We start from the raw sequence: 12451 nt of genomic DNA, 5'->3' as shown, positions 1-12451 counted from the left end.
GCTGGACACCATCTTGATGATGTGGCTCTGTGGAAGTGCAAAGTTAAAGCCAGGATTAGGCTGGAGTTTCACTTCCACAGAGCCACACAAAACATGGATGATTTTATGCAGTTGTGCGGTTTTAATAAGATTTTATGCGACATGTCTAATGAAGGAGAACTCCAATTTAACAAGCTCCTTATTTAAGCATTTTATATAAATGAGACTTGGTTTTACCAAAATTGTTTTATCTTTTTGATGTCATGTAAATTAAATTTTGTTAAAAGTAAAAAAAAAAAGTCTTCTTCTTCATCTTCGTCTTAAATGAGTCAGACTGAAAGCTTACTAGTGTCACCATCTGGATAAAGTTATCACGTTTATACAATATAAATATTATGTTTATACAATATACTATCACGTTTATACAATATACTATCATGTTTATACAATATAATTATCACGTTTATACAATATAATCATCATGTTTATACAATATATTTATTACGTTTACAAAATAAGTTTGAAAAAAAAATGTTTCAAGTGACAGCAATGGGCTTCCGTACAATCTGCTAGATGCTTGATGCAAGAACATTTGCCATTTGTTTGATCAAGATAGCAACTCCAGTGGACTTTTCCTGAGTTGGAGACAAAGTCCGACTACCCTTTACTCTAAAATGACAAAGATTTTATATCCCGTTTACTTGCTGCTGGTAAGTCTTTAAATAGTCTTTTTTTTTTTTTTTTTCGAAAACCGTTACTTTCTTTCAATGCTTTTCCATTATTGTTTTCTCGCGAATGTGACGCATGTAACGAACACGAGTACCCCTTTAGAGAGACAAGCCTGTTAAGATAGTGAAAACAACTTTCTTCCCTCCTCAGATCCTTTCCTGCGTGGAGTCATGTTCTATCCCCGGCTCTCTCTACGTCCTTTCGCCACAAACCATCCCAGCTGGATACCACCTCACAAAAGGTACCGCTGCTCTCAACTCTCACCTACAGGCGGTCTGTGTTGTACTTCTTTAAATCATCGCATCGGTATGGTTTGGTGTTGTTTGCTTTTTTTAACCCACTTTCTTCCTTTTGGATGTTTTATCTTAGTTGAAGCTGTCGGCTGTGACCCCGATACTCTTCATTTAACTGTGGAGGACCCTAGTTTTACCGTACAGAGCAACGGGGTTGTAGTAGCGCTCAGTCCGGTCTCTGTGGCAACCAGCGGGCGAACATTTTCTGTCAGGGCTCAGGACGGCAGTGGGCCGGCAAGTGAGATGGAAGTTCACCTTGTCTGCGGTACAAAGCAGAAGACCAATGTGAGCGCGCTGAATAACAACGGTTTTAAACAACATCAATACTACTACTACTACTACTACTACTACTACTAATAATAATAATAATAATCTTACGTTATAGGAAAAGGGTCAGGCCATTTTGAAGCGCACTAAAAGACGGTGGAGTCCTCCGCCCATCAACATACTGGAGAATGACGTTGGGCCTTTTCCTAAAGACGTTGAAAGGGTATGTGAAATCTATGAGTTTTTTTTTCTCCACATGGGTCAATGTTTTTGTTCTTCCCTAATTCAAATCTACAACTTTTGTTCTTCCCTAAATTAAATTTATATCTCCTTACTTTGCGCCAAGGCAGCACTTTATTCATCTCAGGGCCCTGAAGGCGTCATAATGTGGAAAACACATTTATAGAACTATTTTTTTATTTCAAGAATATGGGGAAGCTCACTATTTATGACACAGAGCTGGGTAAAAAGCAAATGGTACATGGCCTGTACTTATACACTGCGTGAAGTCCAGAAGACCCCAAAACGCGTATTAAGGGTATTAATGTGTTTCTAGCTGTTGCATGTACGTACAAAGTTATCCAACCTCAAACCACACCAGAGTGCCTCAGAGCAGTGGTGTCAAAACCTTTGCCATGTGGGCCAATGCTGGCACGTTTAAATTAGTCCACCCATCCGTTGTCTACACCTGCTGGTCAATGCCTGGTCGTGGTGTGAGCTGGTGCCCATCTCCAGCAGACATTGGGTAAGAGGCGGGGCACGCCAAGGACAGGTCACCTGTCCAGCACAGTAAAAAGTGGTCACTTTTTCATTTTCACCTGTCCTGCAGTAAACTATATACACAGTGATTAATGAAACAAAGTAGGCTGATCTGTAAACCAGATCTGAAATCTAAAAAAGGTCCAACATGTTTGCATAATTGAATGAAAGCAAAATAATATCCTAATTTTAGGGGTATCAACTTTGTTTTGGTTTTTTATTTTTTTATTTGTATAGAATTTGTTTTGTCTTTTCCCAGCAACAGAGGGATAAACGACACTCGTCATAAACGCTTGATATATTTAACTAAGTTTAAAGCAAGAATTTAATAAACACTGAGTAAAAAAAATCAATAAAGGATTATGTCTGATTTACAATGAAAATAATGTAACCAAAAGATAAATTCTTGTGTTGGATCTAACATTTTTAGTATTTATGGTTTCAATCTGCACTATTAATCCTTGCTAATAGACTGCTTTTTTTATTGTTCTTGAAGTGCTGCCAAGGGCCACACAAAATCATTCCGAGGAACACAAACTGCTTCCTGGCCCTCATGTTGTACATCCCTACCTTACAGAAAAACAAACAGAAAAACATTTGGTTTGTTTTCAAGGTTTTAGCCTCCATCTTGACTTAGAATTTTGTAGCACTTACTGCAGGTAAAAGTGATGACAAAAAACATTTAGTCAATTAGCAAAAATGTTTTTGGATTTAAATCTATAACTATAAACAGTCAAAGATCAATAAACAATGATTGTCTTAATCATGCAAGCTTCTCTACAAGAGTTACATTCAGTAGTGCAGCTGTGCTGGTAAACAGGACATAATGTGCACATTTAAGCAGATTTTAAAATGTAGGTGCAGCATTTATTGAAGCTCTCATTGAATCAACTATGGAAAAAATAGTTTGAACCTCAAAGTTACCCATTTACTCTTAATACCCAGTCGTATTAAGAGTAGTGTGCAAGAGTCACCGATTATAATTAACCTATTATAAATGTATGGCTAATTTTAATCACAATGTTAATTAATGCTTTTGTAAAATTGCTACTTTTTTATGTTTATTTTCGTTTGTCATTTATAGATTGCATCAAATTCAGAAGTCGTAAATGATGTGTACTACACCATTGAAGGACCTGGAGCGAACCAGTACCCCCTCAACATCTTTAGCCTCGACAAAGAAACTGGGGTACTGAAAGTGCACCAGCCATTGGACCGTGAGGAGTTTCCAAAATTCATAGTAGGTTTTCTAGAAAGGAAATTCTCAACCTCCTGTACTAACTTGTTTTGACTCCTTTTTACAATCATTTATTCGCAGTTAATTTACTGGCTAATTGTTTTATTTTAAATGAGATTCTATAAGCAGGACAGTACAACCTAGTTTGCAAAAATGCAAACTAGGTTGTTTCTCCCGTTTTTTTATAGATGAGAATGCAACAATTAAATGTAAGGAATTTACAAGGCAAAAAAAGCCAGCAGTTTCAAAGAGACACTTAAAAGTCTTATTTCGCTGCAGGTTCACGTTTCAAATTTTACAGAGAAACTATATTCTTTATTTGACCATGACCAGATGTAGGGTGAAAAAATATTATTAATAATATTTCATAGCCTCAGTTTTCATTATCAGTTGCGACAGTGGATAATGGAACCTTTTCTGTTTTATAAGACATTTATTGTTTTAATCTGATGCTGAATATTAATTCAGTTAGTAGATGTGCTTTACGCATGATTGTCACTGATATTTGTCAATGTTTCAAAATGTGTGCATTCACAGCTAACGATCAACGCTTTGGACAAAATTAACAATCAGCCTAAAGGCTTACCTTTGGACCTCACTGTATCAGTGGACGATGTAAATGATAATAAGCCAGAGTTTACAGGCCCGCTTATATTTGCTGTGTTCGAGCAAACCACAAGTAAGGAGCAGCGAGCACCCAACCGTCAAGTTGTATGAAAGGCGTACCGAAAGCATCCCCTGAATAAACAAGCTTTTTCCCATAGATTTGGTGGTGGGCAAAGTGGAAGCCATGGACAAAGATGATCCCGACACAGACCACGTGAAGATCAAATACACGCTCAAAGACGGGTTTGAATATTTTGCCATCAACCCAGATACGGGCGTCATCACCACAGTGTCAAATAAACTTGACCGAGAGGTGAGCCCTGCCAACTCTTAACAGATGATTGACTTTGTTTCTTGAAACGTAACAAACTGGTTTATATTCATCTCCTATTTCAACACGTGACCTTTTTCTTCTCATGTTTTATTTCAAGACAAAAGACACACATATGGTGACTATAGAAATCAGAGATTTGAAGGGGGCACCAGATGGTCTTTTTAACACCGCGACGGCCACAATCACCTTGGTCGACATCAATGACAACCCACCAACTTTCAGCCAAACATCCGTAAGTGCTTAGAGGATGAATAAACAAATTAGAAAAGTAATAATGATAATACCTAAATTAATGAACAAATGCATAAATCTGTCTAAGAATGGGCTTTTATGGGATTTTCCCTGCATGGCTACGCAACGTATAAAGGTGCAACACACATATAAAACTTATTTTAAACAATAATTATTTGACCCACCCATTTTATTTTATTTGGCCCGGACAAAAAGCAATTTCTGGCTACGCAACTGGCTGTGATAGATGGTGAGTTTGACTGCAAGTTGTTCCCCGACTGTGTGCCATTGTAGGGTTGAAATCGAGGAGAATAAACCACCCCAAATAAAAAAAAAGAAAAAGAGAGAAGGCTGCCGACAAACCAACCTGAAGCCAGATGCAAGAACATCAAGATAGAAACTCCTGTGGACATTTCCTCAGTCGGTCCAGAGACAAAGTTCGACTACCTTTACAAGTCTCTGTGGAGTCACCGACACCTCATCTCGTCTCATTCCAGCTGGTTACCAGCTCACAAAATGTACCTCTGCTCACATATTGACTTGTAGAACTTTGACTGATAGGGTTATGAAAAATAACCCCTTATTATCCTACAAAGAAAACCACACAAACACAAGTTTATACTTTTTTGCAGAACAGGAGGAAATAGCGCCAGACGGAGAACATGCTCCCTTGAATGTCTGTGCACTGCTCCTGCCGGGACATTTGTCTCCTCTGTCTTTATCATCAAACTTCAAAGAGGGGAAAGGGGGGTTCAGGAGTTCACAACATGGGTGTCGTCACACAGAGGGGTGTAGGATTAACATACACAGCTGGATAAGGTAAGACATTTCTTGTCTGGGAGAAGCATTTGCTCTTCCTGTTTTCAAGTTAAAACAGTAGAACATCCCTAAAAGCCAACTCTTAAAACAGACTAAGTGACTGTAACTTAATGAAAATAAAATGAATATAATAACATTTCACTAATAATTCCCCCCTGTTTATCATTTTATTTACAATTGAAGCTTGACTTAACCTACTTCAAGTACTTATTTCTTGCATGCTGCATTTTTAATGAGACTGTCATTTTGTTAAGCATTTAACAAGGTAAAACATAAACTATGGGCTGTATTTCTTCAGGAGGGATTAGTGAAAGCATTTGATATAGTAAGATTACATTTCATATAGTTTTATCAATCATAGATTTTAGGCATGGGATTACACAAGCATTAAAAACACTAATAATAATAATAATAATAATAATAATAATAATAATAATAATAATAATAATAATAATGGGTGTCAATATTTTCAGCAAGGGGTGCCACCAGGATCCTCAAAAGAACCAGGAGAAGAAATCCATACTTAGAGGAACAGCATCCTGGGACATTGCTTTTTGCAGATTCTTTAAGGCAGACATAGCTTCAGTAACATGATTTTTATTAGCATCAGAAATATATGTACAGCAGGATATTTCAATCATTACGCATACGCTGCCTTGACTAGCAGTTAACATGTTCAAAACCATTCTGTTTTGCAGGACCATTAAACACATTTTACTTAATTGTTTGTTTTGTCCTTTATTCATGTCCATCGTCATGTTTACCAGGGTCTTTACTCTGTAGTCCAATGTCTCGATCATCAGCATAGATTTACCTGAGAAACCTGAGCTGGTGCTGATCTCTCTTCTCCTCCTATTAGAGGAATGATGATCCTTTACAGCCTGAGCTGAGATGATGACGGTGTGATCAGAAAGAAACACAGGTGCCTGACCAGTTTACAGGCAACAACTGATAGATGCTGTCTCCCCCACACAGGAACCAGTCACCCTCTGTAGGAAAGTTGACTTGTAGTTTCCAAGTAGAACAGCTAGGGAGGATGCCGCAGACAAAGTCAGAGTAAAGGTCAGTGATGGTACTCTGGCATCCTGTTACATGTCCTACCTTCACTGTATTGTTTGCTCTAGGTGAGCAAATACACTGGATGTTTCATTCCTTTAGGAATAACAGCCTTCACCTTGGTGGGATAACCTGTAACATTGCTGTTAGAGAACAGTGACGACTTTTCTCCATTGCACAGCTGTTCCATTATAGTCTTCCCAGTCGTGGCGTTCATTAATTGAGCAGGCCTAAACTGGAATGCATATGATGCAAAAAAAACAGCCTGTGACATGTTCATGGGGGTTTTGTACAAGGTAGGCCGGTTGGTAGATTTAGGCATGACAGAACACACATAGCAATCAGTGTTGTTATGGTACTAGGCTACAGCCCTTGCATAGGTTTCCCATAGGTTGTTAACATGGTGGTTTGGGATATTACCCAGCCAAATCTTCATGGCAGTGGAGTGGATGAACCCAGGCCAGCTGACAGCTTTGCTAGGGCCCGGGACAATGCAGTCTTTTGTGCCTTTTAGGGCTCCAGTAACATGATAGATAATATCGACTTTGAAAGTAAACATGAACTGCTGCTGAAGATGACCACTCTTATCTACCTGGATGTTCTCTGGAGGACTGAAACGCCTCTCTGTCTCCGAGTCTGAGCAGCAGCAGCGCGGTGGTTTGTTTGTTGAGTGGAGAGAGCGCTGAGTGGGCGGGCCAGGATGAGCCTGCGTGCTGATTGACTGGCACCACTGAGCCATATACGAGAGGGGAAGGGGAGCAGCGAAGTGCCGTGACACAGACGGGGGCAGCAGCTCCAGCTATATATTTAGTTACTCTATATCTTCAACTATATATTTAGTTACTCTAATATTCAATATTTTTTACACAAATATTTTCTGAAAAATTATTTCTCCCTGTATTTTAATGGTCAGAGTGTCAGTTTTGGGGCCTGGGACAATTGACCCGTCTGTCAACCCCTGGCAGCGGGCGTGGATGAATTTCTTTCCTCTCTCAGTCAGCGGATCTGGACTTAAACAGATAATGCACGCAAAAGCCACAGCGCAAAAGAAGCCCCATCTCCATGGGAACCCCATTTTTGCTAGGTTAGCAGAAATGTTAATTTTACCCAGGATTCTAAAGAACAGGGAACATTTGGTTTCTTCACCGACGTTGAGACGAGTGGCCCTAAAAAACCAAACCCCTTTGTAGTCAGTCTTCCCGACCATTTCAACCTTAGGTATATGACACTCTCTGTAACTTACAGTGGCTGAGGTGAATCCCGGATTGTCTTTCAACAAACTTCACAGCTGTTGGCATGTTCAACAGCACTTGGAATTGTCCTTCCCACCTTGGGCTCGCCCAGTTCTTCCTTCTGATGACTTTGATTAACACCCAGTCTCCTAGTCTCAGGGGACTGGATCCTATGGGGACAAAGGTTCTTCTGGCAGTGAATGTGCATTCAACACTTCTTTACACTGCAATATTTCTCTCATGTGGTCTGCTAGTGTCTTTTCTTCCTCCTTAGGTGGTGTCTCTATTGTGAAGAGCGGTAATTTGTATGGTCTGCCATGTATTATTTCAAACGGAGTCAAACCACTGCTCGTTGGAGTTATTCTCATGAACAGTTTTACAAGGACCAGACACTCTGGCCATGGCGTCTTTGTTTCTTCCATATACTTTTAAGCCAGCATTTAACTGAAGTGCAGGACTTTCCACAAGTCCTGCACTTTATGGATGATAAGCACAGTGATTCTTTAAGGTTATTTGTAACCTGCTTGCCATTTACTGAATCACCTTGTTCGCAAAATGTAAATAATTGTCACTGTAGGTTTTCTTTGGGATGCCAAAGTTTGGAACAACACCTTTGCATATAGCTTTAGCTTCTGTCATTGCATGCTTTGCTGGAACTATGTCCATCCATTTTGAAAATACATCACTTCAAAAGGTTCCTTTGATTCTGGAAACCTTCGCTGTTCTGTTAAAAAAATAGGGTTATGTTTAAAACAGATTGTACAGGCTTTACAAAAATGTTTGTGCATGAATTAAATCCATATGTTGTAAAATGTTGTTGTATTATAGTTATTCCTCCTGTTTGAGACAATGGCAAGGCCCATGGCTCAAAACAGCTGCTGCTTGGAATAAGCTTTTAGGGAGAACTGGTTTGTTACAAACTGTATAGAATCCTTCTAGGTTTACTGTTAGTTCACTGTTGCTCCATTTTTGTACCCACATTTGTTTTTCTGCAGTTGGCGATGTTTGTTGTCTGTTTAACAATACCTCTAGATTCACGGGATCTAGTCTTTTAGAGTAGTAAGCTATAGGTTTGAGCTTATCACCATGAGGCTGTAACAACACATAGGTCCCTCATCTGTTTTTAATGGTCTGGGCTGAAAGCCCGCTTGGCCCGTAGGACCGCCCCTGCCTCCTCGAAAACCTACTCGATGCCGTCGAGGGGTCCGGTGGCTTGGACAGAAAATTTTTCTGTCCAAGCCACCGGATCTAACGCCCACACCACCACAACCATTGCAAAGTATGTATACACCCAGGTACAGTGACTAAGAATACCCATTGGTGATCACTGCCCTTCCATCTCATTTGTTTTTGAGAAAACCACTTTGAGGCTTTAACAAAAAACTCATTGAAACCTTTCTACTTTCAACTGTAGAATTAAGAATATCTTATTTAGAGTTTTTGTATCTGGGAAGTGATTGAAATTAATTTTGTAACTGTATTCATTCTTTTAAAGTGATTCCATTGAAAAAGCATGGTATTATAAAGCATGGTACACTTTTGGAGCAATTCTGAATACAGACCAAATTTAGATTTTTCTTGCAATACTGTAAGACAATGGCAACTAAAGTGATTATCAGTTTTTTGTGAGTGAAGTTCTTCGCAGTTATTATAAATAATAGCTCCTTCAGTTTTAGTAAATGGTTCTCATATTGTAGTGATTTAGTAGTGAAAAGCTGTCAGGTAGTTGGACACACCTCCTAAGTTGTTCTAAATGGCTAAAATGAGCTAAAATCAGCTTTGTATTACTTTCAGGATTTATTCACTTTTTGACAAAGCCTTAGCAATGGACAGTAACAAGAAGAGTTCATATTAACAGTAATCTGTGTGTGTGTGTGTGTGTGTGTGTGTGTGTGTGTGTGTGTATATATATATATATATATATATATATATATATATATATATATATATATATATATATATATAATTAAATTGCATAAAACATGTGTTGGGCAACATACTTCTTTATTAAAAGCATTTTGATAAACATTTCAAGAAAGAAAGAACAAATAAGTACCCACTCTTGCAATATAGATGTGGTCAGTGTAGTCCATTCCTTCAATTAGGGCTGGCGATGATTCAACCATATTCTTCTCTGCTTTCTCAGCACTCCACTTTCTACCTTCATGGGAACCATCTTCAGGGGAACAAAAAGTAAAAACACAAAATAATACCTGTCAATACTTGGATTATAATCCCAAAGTAAAAAAAAAACTGCTGTTGTTATCCAACTGTAAACAGCTGTTGAGAAAACTAGGACAAGTCAGCGGTCTGGTAAATATGAGGTGCCACCCTGCATTTCATAATGGGAAATTTCTTCCAATGGTGTTAGGAACAACCCATAATGGTAATTTTCTGCTATAAAAAATGGCTATTGAAATATATATATATATATATATATATATATATATATATATATATATATATATACATACTGTGTATATATATATACAGTCAATCGATTAAAAAAAATTATCTACTTAATTACATACTCTGTAATTAATTAATCTAAATTAATCGCATATTATTTTTGCTGTGAAAGTATTTTAATATTTAAATTCAAATGATTCAATGAATAATCAGCATTAGATACATTAAAGTATCGGCTGTATCTAATGCATTATCCGTTGAATACTGATAATGCATTTGGCCACCGGGCCGGACTAAATCGTTTGGCCAGCATTCACAGACTCGCTATCTGGACGGTATCTGGCAATCTGATACCATCAACTTACTCTTTTTTTTTTTTTTTTTTTTTTTTTTCCCAGTGTCCTGTCTAGCACTATGGCAATAGGAATTGATATCTCAATGCCAGATGGAGCTCGACAGATTTGGCTTTTACAAGTGGAGCAAACAGCTTTCGCCATAGTGCTCCACTTGATTTATGCTTGTAAATAGCTTTATTATGATTCCTGCAAGGAGAATTTCAAATTATATGGACATGACAATGGGAGAGTAAAGGAAGAACAAAAAGTGAAAGAAAAGAAAAAAAAAAGAGTAGAGGTGAAAGAAAGAGGAGATAAAAGGAAGAGAATGATAAAATGTCCTCTGTCTGCTCCATCACCTGGAAAGAGACACAAAAAGAACAGCACAACCAACAGACATAAAGCAACAGATACACTCTAATAACACCTAGATGCCATTACTAAATCATATATATTATTATGTAAGCTGACATGTGTAATGTGATATTTGAAAAAAGAAAGTGACACAACATAAATAAATAAATAAATAAATTATAAGATTACTGTATATAAGTGAACACTTAATACCTGGGACCCAGCACCAGTGGAAGATGTGAAAGTGCACTAGTTTAGGTGAAGATTATCCAGAAATAGCTTGATAGTGATTGTGGAGAACCAAAGACCCACCTTCCCCGAGCACAGAGGCAGGCGTCAGGGGACCCGTAACCCCGGACTCCCAAAGGGGTCCCTAAAGCAGGTCGCCCAGGAGGGGCCGACACAGGATATCTGCAACCCCCCCCCCCCAAGGAAGGAGCAGAGACGACCCCGAGGAAATCCCCCAGCCACCGCAATGCCGACGCCCTCAAGAGCCGCGAAGACGAGCCCGTGGGCTCCGCCGGCAGCCAGCCCCGCTGAAGTGGTCCCGGCCATGGGCCCTGAGGGCCAGAGGCCCCAGGGGCGCCCCGCACCCGCGACGAGGGCCCCGGCCGCCCCCCGGGGGGCCAGGCCCCGCGAAGAGGCCGCCAGGAGCGGGCCGGCGCACGCCCGGGAACCCGCCCCAAACCCGAAGCCAACCAATGCGCCAGGGGGCCAAGGCGCCCGCCAACGAAGTGGAGGAGGGCAGGACGTGGGGGGATGGGCTCCGCACCTATCGGAGACTTGAGATGTTCTTGGGAGAGGGAGCGGACCACACCCATACCTGAAAAAAAAAAAAAAAAAAAAAAAACTCATTCACCCCATCCCTCCCTTGTGCCCCACTCGCCACACACAGAAAAAAAAAAAAAAAAAAAAAAAAAAAAAAAAAAGACGCTGTACACACATTCCCACATAACACTCACATCCAACACTGACCAAAGGGGGGGGGGGGGGGGGGACACCCCAAATCGACTATACGACTGCCTGTGCCCGACCCCCGGCCCCGGCCCCCGACCAGACGCCCCCCGGACCGGGCCCCCCCAAGAGGGCGGGCCAACACGACCCGCACGAGCCACCCGGCCAGAGCCCCCCCCTCCCCCTAAATACCTAATAAACCCACTCCCTCCCCCCACCTTACCCTTGCCATCCCTGCCCCCCGCCCCCTGGGGGGAGCGGAGGCATCAGCCCCAGACCTGGTAGGCCGCTGACTGCACACCGCAGCCCCCCGCCAAGACCCCGGACACAGTGGCCCGCACCTCCTCCAGGCCCCAGACTCCTTGCCTCCATCGGAGAACGGGGGTGTGCAGAAGACCCCGACCCTCCCTACGCCTGCTCAAATGTTGTGTTGTTGCATGTTGTTCTCAAGTGCGTTTAAAAACTGGGAGCGCCGAAGGGGATGCACGGCACAGCCCACCCCCCTTTCGGAAGGTAGCTGTTGCCAGCGCACCCCCTCCGTGTGACTGCCCAGAACCCTCAATGTCTAAGTGGGAGAGGAGGTGAAGGGAGCCGTCCGAGGTGAGGCCCACACAACATAAGCCCCCTCCCAGACGTCTTCCCCCCACCCCCCCCCCCCCTACCATGGCCTATATGAGTGTGTGATGTGAAAAATGTTTGAAGTGAAAGTGTCTAAGATGCAAAATAAAATTGGGGAGAGGGGCGTCACCAGAAAGTGGCAACCTCCAGTAACGCCCCCTCCCTCATGACCTGCATGTGTGGCGGCGTGATGGAGCAGGCAGAGGGAGGAGTCCGGGGATGGGGAGCAAATGACTGGG

At 41.1% G+C, this 12451-nt stretch overlaps 1 protein-coding gene across 1 annotated transcript; it reads left to right on the top strand.

Moving 5' to 3' along the window:
* The first annotated feature begins 574 nt into the window (after nt 1-574).
* On the top strand, nt 575-4818 carry LOC105934729 (desmocollin-1). The gene is made up of 9 exons (XM_012874854.3): nt 575-689; nt 859-949; nt 1078-1286; nt 1387-1491; nt 3112-3267; nt 3802-3943; nt 4029-4183; nt 4302-4436; nt 4730-4818. Exons 1-9 carry the CDS (start codon nt 654-656, stop codon nt 4733-4735), a joined length of 1035 nt encoding a protein of 344 aa, XP_012730308.1. The 5' UTR covers nt 575-653; the 3' UTR covers nt 4736-4818.
* Nucleotides 4819-12451: the final 7633 nt, after the last annotated feature.

The sequence above is a fragment of the Fundulus heteroclitus genome, chromosome 6 (genome assembly GCF_011125445.2).
Source record: "Fundulus heteroclitus isolate FHET01 chromosome 6, MU-UCD_Fhet_4.1, whole genome shotgun sequence".
Taxonomy (NCBI): Eukaryota; Metazoa; Chordata; class Actinopteri; order Cyprinodontiformes; family Fundulidae; genus Fundulus; species Fundulus heteroclitus.
Note: the sequence above shows the minus strand (reverse complement) of the source record. Positions and strands in the feature narration are given on the sequence as shown.